We start from the raw sequence: 24,358 nt of genomic DNA, 5'->3' as shown, positions 1-24,358 counted from the left end.
TCCTCTCAGTCCAACTGCAAGGCCAAAGTCCTTGTTGTGAGCCTGAAGGAACAGGCACCGGGCAGTCCCGAATGGCCTGCACCGAGCAGTGAGCCGTTAGTAAGGTCAGCTGCAGACTTTTGCCATTGGAAAAGCGTTTTCTTTGAGAAACCCCTTCCTACAGAGAAAACGATGATGTGAGATTTGGAAGGCATCTGGGCCAGCTGTGAGGCAGCACTGCCCTGAGCTGTCACGCTGGCAAATCATCCAGGGCAGCCTTTCAAGGACAAGGGGGTGCCCTCACTTCTGGGAGCCTGGGCGCAGAAGGCCCTTCTGGCAGTGCTGCTGTCCTTGACCTGAGAGCAGTGCACCCATCTGCAGAACCATCGGGTGTGGGGTGGGGCAGGTATCCCCGTGTCCCTGAAATCCCCTCAGCGCCTCTTGTATTTTGCAGGTGATGAAATTCGAAGCTACATCTCGGGGCCGCCCGGGCCCCCTGGGCCGCGGGGACCACCAGGACCCAAAGGAGACAGCGGTTTGGTGGCTGGGTCTCTGGCATCCGTGTATGGCGAGTCGCTGGCTTCTGAGCGGTCGCACGGAGGATCCCGTGGTGCTGAGGGCTCCCACGGGGCATCGCTGGGCGCAGGCAGCTCTTACAGCAGCTCCATGAGCAGCATGTCATCCTACAGCGCCTCCATGGGCAGCGAGGGCTCCTATGGTGCCTCCATGGGTGGTGATGGCTCTTTTGATGACTTGCTGGCAGCTGAGGAGTCCCACAGGAGATCAGCAGGTTCCGGCAGATCCTACAGCAACTCCTTCTCTGGGTCCCTGGATTACAACGAGCTGGCGCGCCACGTGTCAGAGAACCTGCAGAGTGAGTGGGACACCTCCCTGTACATGCTGCCATCCCATTCCCTCGCCCCATTCCCTTCCCTCACCCTTCCTGCTGCCTGCAGCTATTCCTAACATCCTCCCGCCCCAGCATCCAGCCACAGCTCCTTTCAAACAACGTCTTCATCTCCTCAGGCCGAGGTATCCTCCAGGACCTGATGTCTTACACTGGACAGGGGCCACCAGGTCCCCCAGGCCCTCCTGGTCCCCCTGGAATCAGCAGGGTCTTTGCAGCCTATGGCAATGTCACCGAGGACCTTATGGACTTCTTCAGAGGTAAGTGACGTTGACCTGGTGTTTCTGGCTCATGCATGTGAGGTCTCTCCAGCCTCTTGTAGAGTTAACAACCCTTTCACCCTTGCATGCTGAAGAAATTTAATCAAGATGCAAAGCTGGAGGCAGGTGGTCTTTCCATCCCCTTCCTCCCTTGCTGTTCTCATCATTAGGAAGGCCATCAGGCTTTCCCACGACCTGTAGGAAACTCACCCCAAACCCTAAAGACTTGCAAATCCTGTGGCCCATTTTAAGCTGGTTGGGCTGCCACGTGTAGGGCAAAACAAGAGAGCTGCTGCTCAGTGCTCTCACATTGCGTGGACCAGCTCCAGCCCTGGTGACAGCCAGGGCACTTGTAGGGGTGGCAGAGCAGTGCTGGTGCCATGAGCTCACAGCCTGCCCCCGGGACTTTATTGGGACCAAAACCATTTACAAAAATCCTGCCCTGCTCAGTGTAACCCCATCTAACCTAGAGCGATGGCCTGCCCGTGTGACTCAGCGCTTCTCTAAGCGAACACAGAGTCCTCTGCAGGTGGTTTGTCCTGTTCCTTCATGCTCACTTTTATTTTCCTCTCCAGCACATGGAACTGTCCAGGGGCCTCCTGGTGAGAAGGGCGAGCGGGGTTACCCCGGACCCAAAGGTGAGGCCGGCCACCCCTTCCCTCTCATGCCGTGTCCACAGGGGTGGTTGGCGCTGGGCTGCTCTCGGGGTCCCAGCCCCGCTGCAGGCCCTCAGCCCAAGCACCCTCCCCACCTGGTCTCCCTTCCCCTGCCTGGCCCTGCTTGCAGGCTGTCATGCTCAGGGTGAACTTGGCCTTCTTGTTCCTTCAGGTGACCCTGGACCGATGGGCCCGCCGGGACGCCATGGGCAAAGGGGACCCAAAGGAGAGAAAGGCGAGAAAGGTAGGGACGTCTGCCCCCCAGGAGAGCAGGGCTGGGCTGGAGGATCCCCCAGACACCGGCCCAGCTCTGGGGAACGGACACAACACATGTTGGGTTTCTGTTGTTTGATTTAAAGTTTTGTTTTGTTTTGCCCATATGAATGCTTCAAGTAACCCGCCTTTCAACGTCCTTGTCCCCAGGTGAACAAGTGTACGTTGGCAGAAGAAAAAGAAGAAGCGTTGGGGTTTAAGGAAAGAGCCAACTCAGCTCTGCACTGGGCAGCATTCCTAGCAGCCCACAGAGAATCTGTGTGGATCTTCACTGCCTTACTGCTAACATGTCCTCGCCAGTAAGCTAACTCCTTAGACTCGATAGTTCGGTGTTGCTGCTGAGGTTTGAATGGCTCCGGGACGTGTCCAGCACGGCCCTGCTGTGGGTGTTTGTTCCTGTTGTGAATGTGTGCCTTCGTGCCCCGACTTCCCAGGTGTGTGCGTCTGGGGGCTGACCAGGGCTCCCCGGCCCTGCCAGCCCAGGCTTCTTGTGTTACTCCTGGCTATGTAAAAACCTATCATTTTTTTTAATCAACTATCCAAGTATTCAGCAAAAAAAGAAAACAGAAATCCTTCCCCACCGAACAACTGTTTTTTTAGAGCTCAGATTCAGACAAAAAGTGCTGTAGGAAGCTCTGGGACAGCTTTCTGAGCGCCCCAGGATTTCTTCTCCACGTGTTTGCTGTGCTGGCCACAGGCAGGAGGACCTGGTGAAGCAGGTGGGGGGGGCATGCACAGAGACAGAACCAAAGCACTTTTGTTAAACAATTTGTTGACTTTTAAAAAATATTTTTGTATTCTATTTTTTAAACATCAGGAAAAAATAACTTTTTAATGTAAACATCCCCATTAAAGTGTATTTTATACCCCCGCATGTGCCTATCAGTGTTACCTTGGGCAGTCAACCAAAATCGGTGATTGTAGCAGCTGCAGCATGTGGTCAGAGTGGCTGAGGGCTGCTCTTCTGCTTCTCAGCACTGGTACATGATGGGAGCAGGCAGCGAGTTCTTTCCTGGTGTGGTGGTTTTCAGTCTTGTTACTGGGGGCCTCTGCACACTGCCACCACATCGCCTTGCTTGCCCTGAGGCAATTCGCGTCACAGGCTGGGCTGTGGAGGAAGCAGCCCGAATTTGGAATTTGGAGTGAATTTGGAATTCCCTCACACCTCCCTTGAGTTTCATGCAAGTATTCCAAGAACAAAACAGAGCTCATCTCAGCAAACTGTGATTTTTATTGTATTTACAGCAGAATTATTACAATATTCTACAGAAAGCCATGAAATCAAATTGCTTTTTAAAAACGAGACCAAAAAAAATAAAACACAGAAAACAAACAAAAAAAACTGGTGTATGGCTGCTACTGCAAATTTATTTCCATGAGCTGTACATACAGAGATCCTTAGCCAACTATTTATCCATCTCTTGATTTTTGGTTGCTTCCTGTAAGGCAAAATTAACTTGGTTTGTGAACACAAAACATTCAACGAACTGCTGGGACGAGGTGAGGCTGGAGCTGCCGTGCATTTCCAGGCTTTGTGACAGAACAAACAGCGCCCTGCCCGGCTTGCTTACAGAGAACAGGGGCAGGACAGCGCAACAGCTGGGTTTCACTGGATGGCTCTAGAATGCTTAGTTCCTGCTCTTTCCCCCTTTCAGCCTGGGTGATTGATGATCAGAGAGAAAGGGGCTTTACCTAGCATGGAAACCGTGGAAGATTTTTCATAAAATCAGAGCAACGTGGGGCTCAGTAACGCCCTTCTGCTTTCAGTGCAGAGAAGTGCGTGAGCCCTTAGTTGCTGCTTTAAGTGTGTTTTAGCTTAAGAGGGCTTCTGCTTCCCTCCGGAGCCGCAGACTGCCCTTGGGCCAGGAGTGCAATAGTTACAGAAACGAAGGACGAGGACTGAGGCAAGAAAAAGAGGCTGACAAACAACTAAAAGCTCTGCAAACAGCATCACCTTCCAGCTAGAGAAATGCTATGAAGCTTTCTTCCTTTCCCTCCCTTCATCTGCTCTCATCCTTTGTAAGAATAAGAAACGTGCCAGGGCATCCTGGCCCCGCCTTGTCTGGGGCTGAGGAAGGGTAGCTCTCTCTGACCTCATTTCATGTCTGCTGTGAATTAAACACAGACAGGGACTGGGAAACACATGTGGACACATCAACACAAGGAAGGTTCTCTGAGATCCAGAAGTACAGATCTTGCAGTACAATGACAGGGCTGTAACTGCTAACATGCAAAGCAGGAAGTTACCCAGGTGGTGGCCAGCATCAGGGCTCCTCCTTTCCCCGAGCTCCAATGACTGCGGCACCACTGCCTTCATTTTGCTGCCATAAAAGACATTTTTACACTGTGGCCTGAGGAAAGCAATTACATTACTGTTTTGCCTGGCTCTATCAGACTCTGACTTTGTTAAGGTGCTAAGGTTCCTATGTATTCTTTAAGAAAAAAAATCCTGTTCCCTGTAGATATATCAAAGGTCTCTGTGATAGAAGAATCATTTTTAAATACCTGGCTTGCTGGCTCTTAAGCCATGTGAGGGGTTGGATACTGAACAAAGTCCTGCGAAGAATCACCGAGTGAACACCCATGGTCAGGACACCGCGGGTCAGGGTGGTGGTACCAACAGCTGCAGCGCTGCCCCCTCTCACTTTGAAGATCTAAAGGAAAACCTTTAACAATAAATTAGCATAAATCTAGTCAACCATAGAAGTAGCCTCCATACCATAGCTTTTCGTGCCACACTTGCTTCTTACGCATTCAGCAGAGACCTTGAAAGAAAACCACGGAGTTCTGTGGGAAACAGAGCAGCAAACGTGCTGGAGTATTCCCTCTTCACCCAAGTAACAGCAAAGTTTAAACTAATTTAAGATTAAAAGAGCTTGGTCATCCAAAGATCTCCCTGGTCCACCTGCAAGGCTGCACTGGCAGAGAATTACAAGACACTGGGAGCAGCTGAGCTCCCGTAACTGTCAGGCTGTGAGAAGAACTGCTGACTCCTCTATTTACAATGCCCCATCCCAAGAAAGCTAATTTAGCAAGTGCTGAAATCTGCTTTCAGAGCTGATTAAAAATTGTGAGGTCTGAATCCGTCAGAGGCCATGAGCTTGCATGGAGATATTTTTCTTGTCCAAACCAACTGTAAATAGAGGTGCAGAGAACGATGCACTGCGCTGTGGTGCACGCGCTTTAGGGCCTTTGTTCATCTTCCTGCAGCCAGCAACTGTGATGTAAAAGGAAGGTGAGCACGAACCAGTATTTGCTCAGCTTCTGAGGGGCACATAGAAAAAATGCGATCTGCCAGAAACTCAGCAAGCCAGCAGACTGTTTTGACTACAGAAAACACACCTAACTACCTCTGAGACAGAGCTCTTGCCATTTATTAAAGGGATTATGTGACACGTGATAGGAGAGAGATTGGATTTTATATCTCATAAGATCTCTTCCAGGCCAATGCGAGACTAAATCTGTTTGAATTGGATTTTCTGACAGTGCCCTAACAGCATACACCTCCTCTTTCATGTTCCACAATGCTGATAAAATGCTGGCTTTCAATCTAAACATGTAAGTACCTATGTTAGCTCCTGTTATCCCAGAGAAGTGGATTTGCACACCAGGTATCAATTCTCAGCACAGTCACAAGACTGCAGCTGCTTAACAGCGCTCTACAGCTCCAGACACAGCCAAGGACTCACTAAGGCTTCAATTGTTACATTCAGTCCCTCCCTGCACCACACAACTCAGGCATTTGTACAATTTACAGTGAGGTCAGATTGCAGGAGCTTGTGTGAGAAGGATCTTCAAATTAAAGATTTACCAGACGTAGACAGAGGTAACCACTATGCCAATATATATTAGCAAGTTATCACTGAAACTGCCGAGAATCTAAGAAGATTAACATTTCTCTGAGAATTTAATGTGGATAAAGGCAGAGATAATCCAGAAGAGGAAATCTGCCTGCCAAGTTTACTCTCCAAATAAATCACTGAGCCTGCTCCATACAAAATTGCAAACAAATTCTGTTAAATACAGAGGTGAAGATTACTCAATGTTATTTTAGTAACGGTCAATTTATGATGGTGGAACTTAAAGGAAAGGCCTTCAGAGTCTTTTTTCAGCCTACTGAACAAACAACTTAAGGAACTTTGCATTTAGCAACAGATAACATTCTAGAGATAATGATATGTGAATTTACAATGGTACACAATACAGTGATATAATAAAATGCCAGAAATTAAGGCTAGCTATTAAAGTAATTATGCTATCAAAAAGTTATAAAAATTAAATTAAAACATGCATTTTCCAACTGCTTTTACTGTGCTGCAAATTTTAAATGTCTTCACTGAGAAGGTATAGTTTCAACATCCAAGGATTTCAGCATCCAAGATTTCAACCGCATCTGATTAAAGTCCTATGTTAATTTGAGTTCATTCACGTGCATCAATACTGTTCCCATGAAATGAACATCGTGTAAATGTTCACCAGTCTCACATTAAATGCAAGCTAGCAAAACAAAACCAACGTTGCAGTTGACGCCCAAAGAGACTAGAAAGTTAGGCCTCAAATAACAGAAAACAAATACTATTTTACAAATTTAACGCCAGCATACCAAATACAGCTTACAATACTGTCTTGATATGACTCGAACCATTACAAGGAGTGCAGTAAAAGTGACCTAATACACTTTTCCTTCCCTACCAGCTATGAGAAACATTTCAGATTTTTTCCACTGCAGATCAGTCAGGTAAATAACTTATTTTACATCTATGAACTTAAAAAATAAAAACCGTCTATGTTAGTACATGGCAACACAAAAGCAAAAAACCAGCTTCATTAAGTATTTTGTCTATATATTTAACTTAAATCTTTCTATAAAATAAAATGACTAAAACAAACAAACAAAAAAAATCAAGTTAACATTTCCAACCAAATCAGACCTCTGCTATGGTTATCCATAAATACAACCACCCACCTCCACTTCTGCGATGGAGTTCCAATGAACAGGCTTTGGTAAGAACAGAAGGATGGCTCTACCCATTCCCGGTACAGTTAGAGCGACCGCGTGCGTCTCGCACAATGCTTCCTAAAAAATACATTCTACAGCTTTTCGATTTGTAGAACTAACCACCTGTAATAGCTAAGGAAAACAACAAACTGTGCATTTTAAAGTTAGCATTTCTTTCACCTTTACATATTTTAGTGCAAAATATTTTAGGGTGAGGATTTACAACAAAAATGGCAGTAGCAGCAAGAAATCTTCTGTTTTGTACAGTAACAACAATGCAAAGGAGCTTTACTTTGTTTTTGTTTCATAAGTGACAAATACTACCCTGTTGCCAGGATTAGTATACGGAAGTGTTTCAGGCACTGTATTAATTAAACTAGCACCCCATTTCATTATGGAACTAATGGACAAAATATGTAATGGAGATCAGCTCAGTTTAATTTATGCCAGAGGTTTCTTTTTTTTTTTTAAAGAAGTTGCAAAGGTTTTTACTGTTACCATCCATATTTAAACACAAGGGTTCATTTTTTTATGATTATTGGCATGTTCTGAGCAATTAGTTTCAGTCCTCACTATGAAGACACTGCTCAACACTAACATTATAAACCTCTTGTGGCAGTTTCAGTTGTGGAATTCTCTTGTGTAGAAATGACACACTTAAAAACACAGTAGCAGAACTTATACAGTTTAAATATTCACATAAGAAACCGTTTTTTTGTGATGAGAAAGGTTATAATTCATATTTTAGGCTTACTTAAAGTCAAAACCATAGATAACATACTTTTTGAGACTGAGATAAAAAAAAACATTCTTGAAACATCTGAAGGACATCACATTACCATTATACACCAACTCCTTTTCTCTTTTCTTCCATTCAAAGTAGTAAAAAAAGAATGATCGTGACACTGATTGTCTCCACCGAAAACAAAAAGTGCCAGGTCTTTTGATGTACTCCACAGATTAGATCAGGTTAGACGACGGGGATGAAGAACTCCAAATATGAAAAACCTACAGCAGTTCCCAGAGTTACGACCCAGTGGAGTGAAGGCTGGGGATTGGATAGAATTTGGAAATCCGGCTTTGTGTTGAAGGGTTAAGGCATTCAGATTCTCCAGTCATTTTAAAGAAAACTTCCTGCTCTTGCAGTTTTCTGGCAAATTCTTCTTCCAGTGTCTAAAACCAAGATCAGATTGTTATATGAATATAAGGCAATGGAAGTACAAGAAGCCTGTTCAACTGCTGACAGTCTGATACAAGATCTTAACAAAATGAACAAACAGACTAAACAAACAGCTACCACCACAACCCTCTCTATTTGTTACTTCATCCTCTTTTTTTTTTTTTTTTTAAATATCCTATTAGCTTTTGAAATAGAGTCCTAAAACAGATTTACTCCAGCTAAGAGGTTTTATACGCAATTATTCAGACATGCCCTGCAAGAGGACCACAGGAAGAGGCTGATAACGTGAGGCTTTTTTGTTGCACATATTTTAACTTAATATAAGTGAACTATAGCAGTTTTGTATAGTAGCTCAATTCTCCTCCTCAGCAAAATATATATGATCTGTATTTGCTAGGTTTAACACTTCATTATATTCCAATTCAAACTGCTCCAATTTACCTTTTTTCTTGGTCTCAATTTCTCTCTCCATTCCTTCAGCTCTTGGCTGTGCTCTTCATCCAGCTCTTTTAGCTTCTGAGTCTCATGCTCAACCAGTAGATGGCATTTTTCATTCTTAAAACAAGATAAAGATAATCCTTGTCAAACTAATTCAGATTAGACAACTTAATATTTGTCTAGTGACATATGTTGTCCTAATTCTTTTTAATTAGCTTATTAGCCTGTGCAAACAGTGACGTACATAATTACAAGATAAAAGTTTGTTGTGGGTCTGCATTATCAAGAGCTGATCTTGCCACGAGAACCAATGGAGATAAGAAATACTTGTAAATCTAAACACGCTGCTGAGTACCATTCAGAGAGCAGCCGACAGCGCTACTCCAAACTGTGGTCACTGCCTAATAACACCACCCAAGGTCACGCAGCATTTCTGCTTTGTTTTCTGAAATTTTTTCTCTAATTGTATAATTTATTAAAATCAATTACATTAAAAAGGAGGTAGTTTGTTGGTTTTTTATTGGAAAAATACTTCCAAACTTCTGGAAGAATACTTCCAGTACTTCAACTCTTGGTGAGTTGAAGGAGTTGAGACTAACAAATGGGGTCCAGAGAGACAGAAACATGCTTGCATAGAAGCAGCCACAGAATCACCCTGTAATGAGAAGGATAATCAAACCACACGTTAAGTTTCACATTCCTTTAAGTTATACACGTTTGTTTAGCTGCCAGGGGCCTTTTGAAGCATGGCAAGAATACAGTTTAGCATTTGGCTGCAACAATTCTTTAATATTAAAGAGCAGTTGACAACTGCAGTCTCTAAAGCCCTTCTTGTTCCTAAGACTCCAGTCCCAGCTGGCTCTGATGCAGAGTATGAAAGCACAGCAACAAAAATGACAAGCACTTGGCTAGTCCTGAGTGCAGCTAAGGGCCAGCTTCTCTTGATGTGGCCTTAATCTGCCTGATTTTGCTTTAGCTGAAAGTCTCACACAGACTCCCACGGTATTTGAGGATTTGCTGGGGCGTATTAGTAGTAGCGCAGCCAGGGCCTGTTTTCACCAGATGCAGGAAAACCATGGGTAGAAGTAGCTTCACTGGCCAATGAAAGATGGAACCTCTCTCTACACAAAGGTGATCAGCAGGTGATCATTTAATGCATTAAAACTGCCTGGCGTCCCCGAAGCAGAGAAAAAGCAGACGTCATGGAAAAGGATGCCTGGCCTTCGGTATGCAGAACCTACTTCTACAAAATGCATACGAAAAACAACAACATTGAATTCCTTACTGCAAGAAGAGCATTCCTTCTAAATAGCTTCCAAAAGCTCAAAAGTGGCAGCCTGCACGTTGCAAAGACTCCATGACTTGTGGGCAATGCCTGGTGCTGCCTGCCTCTGCTCCAAATAATGACATTTGAGCAAAAGCAGGTTAAAACGAAACATTTCCTACACAGAACAGTGCTGGGAACTTGGTAAATATTCTAGGAGCTACCATCTGCCTATGGCTCAAGCTCTTCTTATGTGTAAAATGATTTCTTATTAATTGATGTTAGGTTCTGGGCCTGGTTAAACAGTATCATGCAGGCCTTTAAAAGCAACGTTGAAAAAAATCCACATGAATCAGTAAAAATGCAGGAAAAGATGTTTCTGCTTTGTCTGTGCCTGTTATTAACATGAATCTTCCCACTGAACATTCATTTAATGTCATCTATTTTTAACCTGTAACTGATGCAGTTCTCTGATGTTTGCTTCACACTGCAACTGAAGGTCCCGCATTTGATTTTCATGTTTCTGATGCTGAGCCAGTCTCTCGTTTTTCTGTCTCTTTTCTTCTTGAACTGCAAACTAAAATTAAAAAGATGATTTGTATCATGCCTCTATATACAACAGTTTACATGAGTCAAAAAGTGTTTAAAACAAGTATAAACACCATACAGTAATAGTGATTTGAATGGTTTTAAGATATATGAATATCGACTGTATTTTTATTTTATTTTTAAACTCCTACAAATGGAATGGCCTCACAGTTTTGTCCACCATTCCTTTTTTCTCTGCACTCTAATCTCTCTGTAAAGCACAGCACATTTCACTTTCAGACACCTAAAGTTAACTCTCTCTAAAGCTAAGTGACACAGAGGTGTTGCTACAAGTCTTGGTTGAGGTTGACGTTAAGCAGTAAGGGAGCTATTTCCCAGATTTTACTTCCCAGATTTTTTTTTAATCCTTCCATTGCTCGTCATATGGAAACCATGATCTGGGACTTCTGTGCATAAAGCAAATCTCTAAAACCTTCACAATGTTCCCTTTTAAAGGATGACAGTTATTCTAAATAAATTCTAATTTCTAATTTCTGTGCATCTTCCACAACCTCTCCAGGCAACCTGCTCCATTGTCTGACCACCCTCACAGTGATTTTTTTCCTCATTCTTAAGTTATACACTTACATTGACTTACATAAAACTATTTCAGTTTCTGCCGACTGCCTCTCATCCCATCACTGGGCTCCACTGAGAGAATGTGGCTCTCCCTCCCCTCCTCCCTCCCATCACGCATTTATACATGTGACTACCATCCTCCTGAGGCTTCTCTTCTCCAGACTGAAGCATCCAACAAGTTCAGCCTCTTCTCTTACACCACGATCCACTGACCCCTTAGCCATCACCACGGCCCTTGGCTGGACTTGCTACTTAAGCTGTCTGTCTTGCTCTGGGGAGCCCAGCACAGGACCCAAGATGTGCCTCAAGTGAAAAGGGGAAGACGACTTCCTCCCACCTGCCAGCAGCACTCTTCCTCACACAGCCCAGGATGCTGCTGGGCTTCTTTGCCACAAGGGCACACTGTTGTGTTGGCACACTGTTGGCTCACGTTCAACTTGCTGTCCATTGGGACCACTGCGGCCTTTTCAGCAAAGCTGCTTTCATGGCAGTCAACACCCAGCATGTGCTGGTGCCTACAACTACTCTTCCCGAGGTGCAGAACTTTGAGTTTGCCTTTGTTGAACGCCATGAGGTTCACCTCTGCCCAATTCTCCAGCTTGTGAATCCTTCTGAATGGCACCACACACATCCATGCATCAACCTAGTTTTGTACCACCTGCAAGCTTGCTGAGAGTGCATTCTTGCCTGTCGTCACACTGACATTTACATCACATCAAGATTTCACACTACTAAAATAATTTTTATTACCTGCTTAATTTTTTCACGATCTTGGTCTGGAGAGGCTAATGAATTGATTCTTAAACTTTTCTTAAACATAGCCATTCGAGTCTTTGCTTCACTTCGCTGGATTTTAGGCAGTCTGGCTCTTTCCTGAGTTTGCTTGTTCTTTAACTCCTCAATAAGGCGTTGATTATATCTCTGCATTTGTTCCGTTTCCTAAAACATTAACCACACAGAAATGTTACAGAATACTTGTTATTTTACAACTGTTACATCATTTCATCAATAAGCACGTTGTTTGAGCGTTTATTTCAGCAGAAACCAGCGGCCCTGCCCTAGTGGTAGGGATAGGGAGGATCAAGTCTTCCTTTTATTCCAGGGAGCTCTGGATCATGCCCAACCCATAAAAAGTTATTTAGTCATTGAAGAAATATGGCGTATATTACCAGTTGTAATCCGTACAACTTGTGAATTACATTTTTTAACTGTCTCTGCTCTTTGAAAGGAGAAACTTTAGTGGAACTGAACCTCCACTCCTGCAGTTGTAAAGTTACAGTCTGGCAACTGTAACTACTGCAAGATTTGAACTACTCTAAGGTTTATTTGTTTTTCACTACATAGCACAGAACGTATACAGAATGGAAATACCTGCACAGGTATTGCCTAGGCAAGCAAAGAGCTACCTGAAGAGATCACAAGTCTAAAATGTATTGGAAATCAAGTAAATATAAAATATATTTTTGATTTAATACACAAAAGAAAGCGTTAAAATCAACACTAACTTTTTCATGCCTCTTAAGCAGCTGGTGCCTCTGCATGAAGTACTGATCCTTGAGCTGCTGTTTGAGGAGTTGGTGTTTCTCTTGTAGGTGTCGCTCCTCCAGCTCCCAGATTGCAGCTTCACGAGCTGGAAAAAACACAGGCTGGTTTAGAAAGCACAATACAATCATTCTGAATCCACCTGCAAGTGGATGTTTAGAAGTGGCCTACAGCTGCATTTTAAGAGCAAAGCTTTTCTATAGCACATGGCTTTATTGCAGTTCCTTATAAGTCATAAAGGCCTCTGATTTCAGAAGTTTCAGGCAGACTGTTGGTTTATTACGATACAACACAAATATGTCTTTAAGGAGAGAGTCTGACGCTGAATACCTCTCATGAGCTGCTGTTTGTTGTTGAGGCAATCGCGTTCAATAGTGGCTAGTTCTGTCTTCTGCTGCTGAATTATTTTCTTTAGAGATGCGTCCAGTTCTTGTTGCTGCTTCTGCACAAATTCCTGTTCCTGGTGGAAACCAATAGAAATAAATTAAATTTTGTTCCTCTAGCCACATTACTGTTTAATGAAATTCCCAGTTCCGTGTTATATATACACAAAAACAAATACAGATAAGAAAATTTGAGCTAACATGCCTCGTGCTATAGAACTACCTATCTCTTGTATTTTCTATGCAGAGAGTAGAGAATATTTTTAATATTTAAATACTTTCAGAAATAAGAACAAAGGCAACAGACTAACCAATCATCTGTAAATCATTCCAGCTCATCTCTCCTCAAAACAAACTGCAAGTTCAAAGCTAGCGAAGACAAACATGCTCGATGTAAAGCTGATTTCAGTATATCAAATGTCATGGATTCATGGATGTAAGAAAAAAGCATTTCTGATTATTTTGCTTTGGGTTATTAGGTAAAGCCTATTTGTTTATATGCTGGGTTTCAGGTTTGTATCTCTATCTCAAGTGCTTCATCCTGTCATGAACTCAAGTGGTTTATCACCTCACAAATACCAAGTTTCTGATGGAGGTTTGGAATCCCCTCAGGCTGCCATGAAGACTCCCAATGGCTTTCATGGGAACTGTGTCCTGCAGGACTTAAAGACTCGGTGCACCAGAGCTGACCTGGCTCCTTGCAAAGTGATACACCTGCCATCTGCGTGCTGCAGTCCCCGTATCACCTGCATCTTCCTCTTATCTAGCGCATTCCAGTCTGTGGCATCACCTTACAGAGAGCAGGTAGTAGTAGGAAGCCCCCACCACACCCCGAGGACGTCCTGTTGCATTTCTTCTCTGCCACTATTCAAAAACCAAACCTCAAACGTATCTACAAGCATGCAGGCATGCGCACACGCTTAAAGAATTAAAGCAGATGCTTCCATCAGCATATAAATGTCAAAAAAGCACAATAGTAGTATAGGTATCAGAGCCAAGGCGAGCAGCTGCAGAGCTTGCTGTTGTACATAACAAAGCAAAAAGATGGCCTGTTGGAACGGAGATGGCATGAGGCAGGAAAACAGTGCTGGGTGATGTGTGGAAGGGCCTCCTGAGCTAAGCTTTTTACTTTATTTTTACTGAATGAGCCATCAGCAACATATGGAATTAGGTATTTGTCTAAAATCCTTTGTTATATGTGCAGGAGCATCTTGATTTTCATCTCTACAGAAAGTCATTGAATAGCAGACAAGGCTTTCGTTTCTCCCAGGGGGCAGCAGAGTTGCACAAGTAACAAAACCAGAGGGAGGAAGCTGGGGAATGCTCAGACAGCAGCAGACCTGGGGGTACAAAAAGGACTGGGAGGCCACCTTTGTGAACGACGCCAGGCATTTGTAACCAAATACGTAGGCTGAAGAAAAACACTGCTTTGGTTCCCTTGCTCGATAGGGAAAGGATACAAAAACTAGAAGTTTATTTTGAGCATGTGGGCACATAATTAATACTACGTATGATGTGCTAGGAGTTTTTTGATTTAGGAAGTGCATCAGGACAGCTGCTCTAGTGTAGTCATGGTCAAAACACAATTATGCTTGGGATTTACTGTCAGTAATTTAAATATCGTTGCTGCTGCATCTACACTGTAAATCTTAAAAACACAAAAACCCCAAAACACACAAACCATGCTAATTGCTAGTACTAAGACAAACCTGGCAATTGCAGAAAACAATCTGGCCTTGCTACTTCCCACATCTACCCAGGTATCACAGAAATAACGAGCACTGACTTTACTGAAGAACATGCTGGGTGGTGCAAAAGGCAGGCAGTACAAGGCAGTCTGCCTTTTAAAAAATACCACCTGGTTTTGCTCAGTATCTTAGACTCCCACCTTTACAATACACAATCTCACTGCACGCAGAGCATACAAGTCACACTGTTCCTCACATGTGCTGAACAAATAACACACACCAGAGACCAGCGTTATATCATGTTGGAGAGATACTTCAGGTGTCTTGCCCAGAGGACAGTAAAAAGACCAAAATTTCAGTAAATAGTGCAGTGATAAAACATTTGTGCTAACTCTCTTGGAGGCGGCAGTGAAACTGATCAGCACATATGCGGAGGAGAAGAAAACCACACATTTGGAAAATTAGGGAAATAAAACTTTTTGGTTTGCATTTTAGGACTTACATCCTGCATTTGTGCGTTGAACAGTGTACACGAAGACAACTGAAAAGACTGAATCATAACCTGAGCAACGCCCTGTGGGACACAACGTACTTCCCATGTCAGAATACAATCAAATAGAGCAGATCTTCAAAAGAAAGAAGGTAACCTCTGCTGTATGTTAGAAATACACATTCAAAATGTCAAATCTAATTGCAAAAAAGGTAGTTGCTGACAGTAAAAATTCTGGCCATCTAAGATGTTCCATTTGCACCTTGCCTAGTACTTCCTCATTCCAAGTAAGGATCTTCCAACTTTAAAACCGTCCCTTACTTTAACATAGTGAAACCAGCGAAGGAAACAAAGTCACCACAACCATTATGAAAATTTAGTTCCTGAATTGTTTCCTTAACAAGCTTAGAGACACATCCTGGGTATGGGGCGAGCTGTAACTCAATCAAATTCTCAGCTGGGAAATCCCCTCTTGAACCGAACATGTAATCAGATAGAGCTGCTGGTATTTTCTGCTAGGTCACAATCATTTAATCTTTAAATTACTCAACCCAAACCTGCTCTGCTGGGGTACAAACTCACTCACCTACAAACTACGGCCATCACAACAGCATTTTTTCTGAAATATTAGCCTCTGTCCAGCTAGCTCATATAAAGGCAGCAAGTTTGAAGGCGTGACATTATATTTGATGTCTTATAAAGTTTCTCTACACCTACATTTAGACGTTAAATAGTTTAGTTTCACCTAATCTGTTCTGCTACTAGAATATGATGCCTAATGCTTACCTATTCTATATATGTTCTTCCCCTGTGCTTGTACTTCCCCAAAATAACTTCTGCCTGAAACCTCCATCATTTGACAGACCTGCAGGTACTTACCACTCATAAAAGCACCGTAATGAAAATTGCCATAGAAAAATTGTTATTTTTTTGGCACAACGTAACAAAACATGATGCTTAACAGCACAAACTTGAAAATCACCGCTCCTACAATTCTACACATTATACTCCACGGGAAGTGACACGGGAATATTTGAAGAAAAGAGAGCAATCCACAGGGTTAGTTTGAGTTAAGTTTCATGTTCACTCAACAACAACAAGTGAAATTATCAAGCTGTGTGAATACTGCTGCCTTTTGTATTTTAGTAGCTTGAAGCTGCCATTGTTACCTGAGCATGCTGGCTTTGTGCAAGCTCCTCTTTCTTGCGTTTCATGAGCTCTTTTCTCAGCTCTTTTGGTGCTTTCTCCACTTCACATAAAACCTACAGTGTATATAAGCATGCAGAAGGTGGCGAAAAGAACACTTTTTCTCCGTAGCAAGCATTATTGTGAACATAGGACATGCAGGTCAAGCACTAGAGGAACTGGGAAGCGTGCATTACTTCAGTGGCAGGGATGTTAGCTTAGTGAGGAGAGCTTAATGAAAAGAGACGGAACAATGCATGCTTTAGGTGTGCCAGCGCAGAGAGAGGCATATGCCAGCTTCTTTTTGCATGCAAATGCTGCCCAGTGCTCTCAGAAATGGCAGTCTCTTGCTTGCATTTTCATGCAGCAGCTAGAACAGTCGGTAGATAAGAAAACCGCCACCTGCAGAAGTGGCATTTTCTTAAAGCACTACTGAAAAAGGGCTACAGAGTATGTTTACCTCATGGTAAAGCTGTGAAAAACGGTTGGAAACTTAAAATGAATTCCACAGAAAGAGAGCTATTTCTGACACTGTCTTGAACATGAAGATGAATTTACAAGATGCCATTATCCGTGTTTCAACCATAAATGACATCTACATAAGGTAAGTCTTAAAAATAATCATAGAAGCAAATAAAATATTAATGGTTGTAAATGTTCAGTTCTGAAGAATTTAAAAGCAAAAACCATCCGTAACTGATTGTGTTTTTAAGAAACTTTTCATTACACATATGCTGAACTGGAACATTTGTTTCAGTTCAACATGAGTTAGACTAGATGAGTAGAAATATTCTAAATATAACCTGGCTAAATCAGCTGAATATGAATCTGTTACTTTGCTGGTTGTTTTTTTGGTGTTTGGTTTTTTTTTGTTTTTTTTTTTTTCCCCCTCACTTGTGAATGGCAAACCTTAACACTGCACACACCTCAATATAACATGGGTAGTTTGAGAGCACCAGCTGCATTTTCCTTCAAACCGTAAATCACCTTCTGAAGTTCTAAATACAAAACTACGCACCCAAAGACCAATGCCTATTTGTTTAGTAGTGGAAGCATCATCAGAAAACAGAGTCCAAATCACCACATGCTACTCCTGTTTCCGTGAAAGAACTGCTTTTAGCTCAGAGAAATATATAAAATTCTTCCCGCTTTCCCATGTAGGACCCAATCACCAGTAAGTAGAAAGAGACTCAAAAAATGCAAGAGGTTCCGCAAAAAAAGAAAAATGGTTATTTACATGAGCAGACAGTTCAAACTGAATATATTTTTTTCTATGCATTTTTTTTTAAACTACAGGATCTTTCTATGCAAAAGCATGGACAGTACAGATTCTAAAAGAAATCTCTGAAAGTCTAATAACTATTAGAGCAAACACTAGAGACATTTATATACAAACAAGCACTATATAGCTGATCTGAAAATGAAATAAAACAGCTATTATGAGGCAAAATCCATAGAGGTACACCGCTCTTATTCTAACGCAAGCAAATCAAAAGCAAAAGGTGTCAGTGCAAAGTGTCACTCACTTTGCCTTAACTGTGCAACACACAGGAAATTAATTGTAAAAGATTTTAGGTCATCAGATTTGTCTCTCTTAGCTTGCCTTTTTGAGTTAAAGAACAAAATCCACCTAACACTTACTATAAAGAAATTCTAAATCACATCAGCAGGTGTTTAATAAAAATCTAATAAATTAACCAAAACTCAGGAATTTAAGTGTTTCTTCTCATTAATGAAGAACATGTTGTTTTCTTTGAAATTCTAATTTACTAAGTATTTACTAAGCAGTTATAGCTGGTTTGTTTAACATAGCAATCTCAAATATTTTCAGTCTTTAATAAAATACTCTATCTTAATCTATTACTTGTAAAAAGAATTATTAAATATTCTGTGAAAAATAAAGTCTCCTAATTTGATGATATTTTCTACATTAAATCAATACCCAAAGGTTCCTGTTAGCTGTTTGTATTTCACTTTTGGCAGTAAAACAAAAGGAATACCACTGACTACTAGTACTCCCTCCACAACTTATTATAGCACATGAGGCTGATGTGACTTTTGGGAGACCTAACCTTAACCATTTGCTATGGCCATACTCCTTATTTTCTATACCATCATCTTTGTCTCTTACCTCCTTCTTTTTGTTCTTCAGCATGTTCTGGAATTTGGACAATTCTTTCTCCTGTTCTGCTTTGATGCGTTTTGCTTCATCTCGTAAACGATTTGTGTGTTCCTGTTCCAACCGCTCTATTGTCTGCTTCTGCTGCTTCTCTAGATTTTCTATTTCTTGGTCATATTGTCGCTTTTTACTCTGTTTAAAAAACAAAACAAAACAAAAAACACCTTCATTTTGTTTACTGACAAGTGTGTTCTAGCATACAAGCTTGGCATCCCGTAACACAAAAATATTGCCATTAGTAGCAAGAATTAAACAAACTATAGCCATTAAAGAAATGCCCGTAATGCTGTTGTGAGTATTTGGCCTACTCCATCAGGATGTCACATTTTAAGAGCACCAAGATCCAAAAAACTCACTGTCATTTCCTGTTCAAAACGTCTGTACATCTGTTCTCGCTGTTGCAGGAGCTTGTTACTAAGCTGCTGTTGGGCTCTCTGCTCTTCTTTCTGAAGAAGCCTCAGCTCTCTTAGCTCTTGACGCCTAATAATGAAAGAGAACTTATAATATTGATAGAAAAATAAAAGAAAGTTATAAAAAAAAGCATTTACAACTTAGGTCCACTAAAGCTATTTTTGTATCATCTCATTAGGAAACACTCTGCATTCCTTTCTATTTACAAAAATAAACGAAAGCAATGCCAAACATGACAAAAATAAGACCATTACCCCTCTTGCTTTTACTCAATGTGAAAAAAATCAGTTACGTACAAGACAATAAAACCTCCTGTAAAATTTACTTTTACAAAAGCTTACCGTAGAAATCTCATTTCTTCACTTTTTGAGTCATTTTCAGTAACTATTTTTGACGTGGTTACACTCACTTCTACTCCATCAACAACAAACTTCCTAGTTTTCTTTAAAGTTTTCTTCTGTCTTCTAGTTTCCTGAATAAAACATCAGTAAGTTATTCTGTATCTAAGTCATATTCCTTTAAAAAAAAAAATAAATTACTTCAAATGTTTGTGTGGAGGGCTGCTGCATATAAATCAGGAGTTCTTGGTTACTGGTTATCACTTAAGTGAGAACTTGGAAAAATTCTCATGTACTGAAACATTCTTTATTCAAAGGAAAACTGATTACTGATAATCTAAATTGCGGTTCAGAGAAAAAGCTAGGTAATCCCTGAATGAAACACTGATGCAGTTTGATTTTCAAGAGCTGAAGAGAGTTGCAAGTACTGTTGGCTTGTGCCTATAATTTTCTCAGTCGTGAAAAAAGGTATTTAATTCTGAAAAACAGTACTGAAACTGAATAACAACTAACTCATCTGCTCAATTATTTTTCCTCACACCTTTTAACTAGCAAGGCTTTTTGTTGTTCCTTGTTTTTTGTTTTGTTTTTAATTCTTATATGATAGTAACCAACTCATGTGACCTTGCTGACAGAATTGGAAAGATTCCCACTTCTCAAAGCTGCTATTGTTTCACGACAGAACAAAAGAGACCCTGGCAGAAACTTTGTCTCCATTGTGTAAGGGTTTACTGCAAATACACTGAAGTCGTGCTAGCATAGCCATGTCCTTTTTGTTGTTGTTTTTCTTCAAACCCGTGATTACACCGTTACTATCGTGGTATGGCAATAATCATATCGGTATAAAGATATAAAGTTCATATTCTGGAACGTGCTTTATGTAAACAAGCTCATTCATCCCAGCATAACTGCATCAATATAGTACAAAGGAGTAGTACAGTGCTTGGCATACGCAGACTTGAGAGGCTGTCTGCCTTAGATCTTTTAATTCTAAACAGAGAAACAGAAGATGGAAGTGACAGGAATTCAGCGTGAGACTCAGAGATCTGTCCTGGTAAAGCAGGGATTCTGTGCAGTGTAAGGCACTGAACCAGTCTTCTTGACTACCAGATGTGAACTACAACTACACACAGATCTCCTTGTCTATAACTGTTTGTTATATTTTAATAAGGCAGATTAGCATATAATCCTGTAACAAAATAAGAAACTAATTAACAGTTCTGTAGCTACTAGCTTGGCTGCACAACATTCAGACATTACTGAGTGTTCAATTCAGAATATTGCAGTTTATACGAATTTTTAATATTCCATGCTGCCATAGCAGTTCCTCACAGTTTTTTTAGCAAAGTTCAAATGTGGAGATAGTTTTAGGGCTGCACTCACACAGGGTTTTATATACAAATATATTATTGCTTACACTTACCTGTAGCGATATTGATCCTGTCTCTTTGTTTTTACTAAGGAAACTAGAAATTGACAAATTCAAGTCAATGCTGCTGTTATCAGCCGTAGAACCTGTGCCCGAATCCGCATCATTTTCCTTCAGATTCTCAGATTCTAGCTGCTGCAACGTTTCAGTACTGTCTTGATTTTCCATTTTGACCTTTTCATCATTTTCTTCAGTGCTTATACTAATACTGGGTACTGGAGTGACTTCAGAGTCATCGGCTTGTTCATCGGCAGCATCTTGAAGCTTACTCTTCATTATTTCATCAGAAGTTACTGCCAACTGTTCTTTGTCTCTCTGAATATTGTTTTCCTGGATATTCTCAGGTCTGTGCTCCTCTGATGTTTGGTCCATCTCCGTCAGCTTATCCACCGCCTTATCAGAAATAGCCTCAGGCTTGGCCTGCATTGTCTTCTGGCCCATATCATCTTTTCCAGAGTCTTTGCTCTCTGTTTCCTCCATGCTACTTATTTGACAAATATCCTCATTTTCACTTTCTGCCAACTTCTCATCTGCTTTGATCACTTTATCTTGGCTTTCTGATAGAGTTTCTTCAGAGCTGATTATCTCACAGACCTGCTTAGCCTGACTTTCCACAGGCTTATCCGCCATCTCAGGTATTTTATCCCCCTCGATGATCTGTGTTTCAGCAGTACCACCTATCTCCTTAATGTTGTCATTTGCATGCTTTATTAGTTCCTTTTCTTCATCTGACACTTTATCCTCAGCACTAGGTACAGATTCTATAGTGATGTCTGTCACAGCCTCTTCCTGAGCTCCATCTTCCTTTTGCTCTATAGTATTATCTACAGTGACCTTTTCAGTCTTATTTTCTGAGAGATCTACTCTGTTTTCCTCTTCTTTTTCACCAGTTTCCTCAGAAATGGCTTCTCTGATTTCTACCGTATCAGCAGCTGTAGGTATTATTTTAACTTTATCTTCCTCTATTTGTACATTTCCTATGTCACTTTCTTTCTCTGTTTTTTGGTTCTGTTCATTTACTTCTGGTTTTGTTACTGTATCAAGTTCTTCCCCTCCTTTCTGAGGTTCTGCATTTTCAGGTGCTTCTTCCAGACTTTCTGTACTCTTTTCAGCTGGCAATAGTTTGCCTTGCTCAACTTCACCAGTTGGTACAGAACCATTCTGCACTTTCATATCATCAGCAGTAGCATCAGAGATGTTCTCAACCATTTTCCTAACATTAATGCCCTCAGATTCATCTCCAATTTTTTTATCATCTGGAAATATCGTGCTGTTTTTATCCTCAATTGCATTGCTTTCTGTTTTCTCAGAAAGAGATTCCAGTACAGAGGCATTCTGTGAAAGCTTATCCTCTTCAGAGCTGGCAATACTAAGGTCTGATGATGCACGCTTGTCTGCAGGTAGCTGCTAAAAAATTAAAGGAAAGGAAAAATTTAAGGAAATTTTAAAGGAACTATTTCATCATTTTCTAAATCAATTAAAGCACAGTTCTACTGAGGAATATCCAAAGAGATGAGTATATTGTATTTACAGGCAAAATTATATGAATTTAATAGTTTCAGACTACTTCACTGGGTGTTATGACAGGACAAGTACCTTAACCGTAGCTGGGCTCTGAACAGAACATTTCACAAAAACTCTCCTCCATTTGTAAGAATTCAATAAAATAAAGTGCAATTGAAAGAGAGGGATTATGATCTGTCCTCTGCCGCACACTGCACAGAATCTTCTCGTCTTTTTGCACTCACATCGCTCCTTATTTTATTAGTTTAGTTTCCCTGATAGTCCCATCTACAGCCAGATTTGAAAAACATGTATTTGTTCTGTTTGGCTAGGAAGGAGCAATGTAGCTTTAGTTAGTGCAGCACTGATAAAATTCAATATTAAAACCTCATTCCGCTTCATCAAAATTAATCTCTCCTTTTGTTCTTTGATAAAAATATGTAGATTTCTGTTTTAATCACTGTTAAACTCCATTAAAAGTGTGAGAACTTCCAGCACAGCTGAATAAGTCGTAATATGGAACTGGAACAGAAACAGTTACCTAACTGTAGAAATTGCCATCACTGGAATTTAAATAAAGGTTATCAGATTACATGCAGATATACAAAAGAATACACCAATAAAGTATCACTTTAACCATAATTGCCCTTTAACTCTTCAAAGTGATTATGGTATCTCTCTGTCTATTTACTGTTAGAACCCTGTAATTTGGAGATAGGGCTTCTGATTTGCCATTTGGAATATACTAGGCTAATTATTGTAACAAGCGCAGGTTTGATCACACATTTCCTACCTGAAGGTTTTCCTAAGCACACCGAAAACAGTCTTTTAATTTAAAAGTGCATTTAAGAGATTTCAATTGTTCTAGAAGTGTAGTGTTCTCCATGCTTTTTCTAAAACTAACGCAGTACTGTAACTGCATCTTCCTCACAGCTCCCTAGGCTCAGGCAGGAACTACCCTAACAGTACAAGTCACCAACGTACAGCTGCTTGTTTTGAGACACTTTGAGTCACAGGGTGGACTTCATGCTCAGCTTGCCTGGAAATGGACGCCTTAGCAGCTAATCAGCAGATGGAGGTGGTGCGCGATGCCCTAGGAGATTGAGAGTAAGTCCTGGAGGAAGCTGGTGGGAATGCACACTTGGAGGTTTGCTTGGGTTGGATAAAGAAAGTAATCTGAAGGCCAGGGAACATGCCTGGTTTGGTGAGGTACGAGGTGGGAAGGGAGGAGTGCTTCTTGTGCTGCTTCCAGTGGTACTGGTCACTGTCCGTGCTGACAGTGCTTGAACCAGTTTTATCAGAGCACTGCCGACATGTGCACTGTGCAGCCTACTACCACATAATTGAACTTCAGGGCTTTGCTCTTTGACAAACTGATTCCTGTTCTAAGTTTCGTAAGCATCTTTAAAAATACACTCAGTATCCTCTTAGTAAAATATATTTTCTTGATTTGGAGTTTTTCCTTTGACAGCCACACTAAAATCAGAAACTTAGCTTATGTTGTAATAGTCACATATTTCACATTTTAAGCATCATATGAAATACAAGAGTATGTTCACTCGTCCATCTAGTCATTTAGACTTAAAACCTTTGATATATAAATCAGCATCAGTTTTTTAAGCAGTCTACACTGCATACACAAGTAAAAATAAACAGAGATAATATCCCTTATTAATAGTTCTTAATGAGATGAAGAACATGCTGATTTTGAAAACACTAGCTATCTTGTAAGAAGGCTACAGTCTGTTTCTGCAGTTATTCTTAGATGACTTGCTGCAAAAGTTAGGTAGAACATCAGAAAATTGAGTTCTCCATAGGAAATTTGTGATTGAAACTAATTGCATATTTAAACTAATTTTAAACTGACCAGAGAATTTTCTGTTTCCTCCTCTTCATCTTCATCTTTACCATCTTCAACTTCTTCTGTAACTTCTGCCTTAGCCTCCGCAATCAATTCTCGTATCGGTTTATTGGAAGTAACCGTAACAAACGGATGCTTGTGAAAATAAAACATAATATTAAGCTCTAACTTCATCATACACAGTGGGAAAATCATATCTTAAAAGAAATATTAACTTCAGAGAAAC

At 41.2% G+C, this 24,358-nt stretch overlaps 2 protein-coding genes across 3 annotated transcripts in view; one reads left to right on the top strand and one right to left on the bottom strand.

Moving 5' to 3' along the window:
- The window catches only part of COL17A1 (collagen type XVII alpha 1 chain), a 31,877-nt gene extending 29,602 nt beyond the window's left edge, over positions 1 to 2,275 (top strand). The window contains exons 52-56 of the mRNA XM_032191600.1: positions 434 to 853; positions 1,006 to 1,146; positions 1,722 to 1,784; positions 1,975 to 2,046; positions 2,226 to 2,275. Coding sequence (XP_032047491.1) covers positions 434 to 853; positions 1,006 to 1,146; positions 1,722 to 1,784; positions 1,975 to 2,046; positions 2,226 to 2,275 — 746 coding nt within the window. The remainder of the gene's footprint in view (positions 1 to 433; positions 854 to 1,005; positions 1,147 to 1,721; positions 1,785 to 1,974; positions 2,047 to 2,225) is intronic.
- Positions 2,276 to 3,283: 1,008 nt separating this feature from the next.
- Positions 3,284 to 24,358, bottom strand: part of SLK (STE20 like kinase) — a 48,153-nt gene continuing 27,078 nt past the window's right edge. Inside the window, exons 8-18 of one of the 2 annotated variants that reach the window (XM_032190748.1) lie at positions 24,139 to 24,267; positions 20,763 to 22,175; positions 19,343 to 19,473; positions 18,947 to 19,070; positions 18,543 to 18,722; positions 12,996 to 13,125; positions 12,629 to 12,753; positions 11,874 to 12,062; positions 10,408 to 10,533; positions 8,696 to 8,809; positions 3,284 to 8,247 (exon numbers count right to left, since the gene is read on the bottom strand). In XM_032190748.1, the coding sequence (XP_032046639.1) occupies positions 8,101 to 8,247; positions 8,696 to 8,809; positions 10,408 to 10,533; positions 11,874 to 12,062; positions 12,629 to 12,753; positions 12,996 to 13,125; positions 18,543 to 18,722; positions 18,947 to 19,070; positions 19,343 to 19,473; positions 20,763 to 22,175; positions 24,139 to 24,267 (2,808 nt within the window). In that variant the 3' untranslated portion in view covers positions 3,284 to 8,100. The remainder of the gene's footprint in view (positions 8,248 to 8,695; positions 8,810 to 10,407; positions 10,534 to 11,873; positions 12,063 to 12,628; positions 12,754 to 12,995; positions 13,126 to 18,542; positions 18,723 to 18,946; positions 19,071 to 19,342; positions 19,474 to 20,762; positions 22,176 to 24,138; positions 24,268 to 24,358) is intronic. The other variant, XM_032190749.1, reaches the window with a different exon arrangement.

Source organism: Aythya fuligula, chromosome 7, assembly GCF_009819795.1.
Source record: "Aythya fuligula isolate bAytFul2 chromosome 7, bAytFul2.pri, whole genome shotgun sequence".
NCBI lineage: Eukaryota > Metazoa > Chordata > Aves > Anseriformes > Anatidae > Aythya > Aythya fuligula.
The sequence above is the reverse complement of the archived record's forward strand: the minus strand, read 5'-3'. Positions and strand labels throughout refer to the sequence as shown.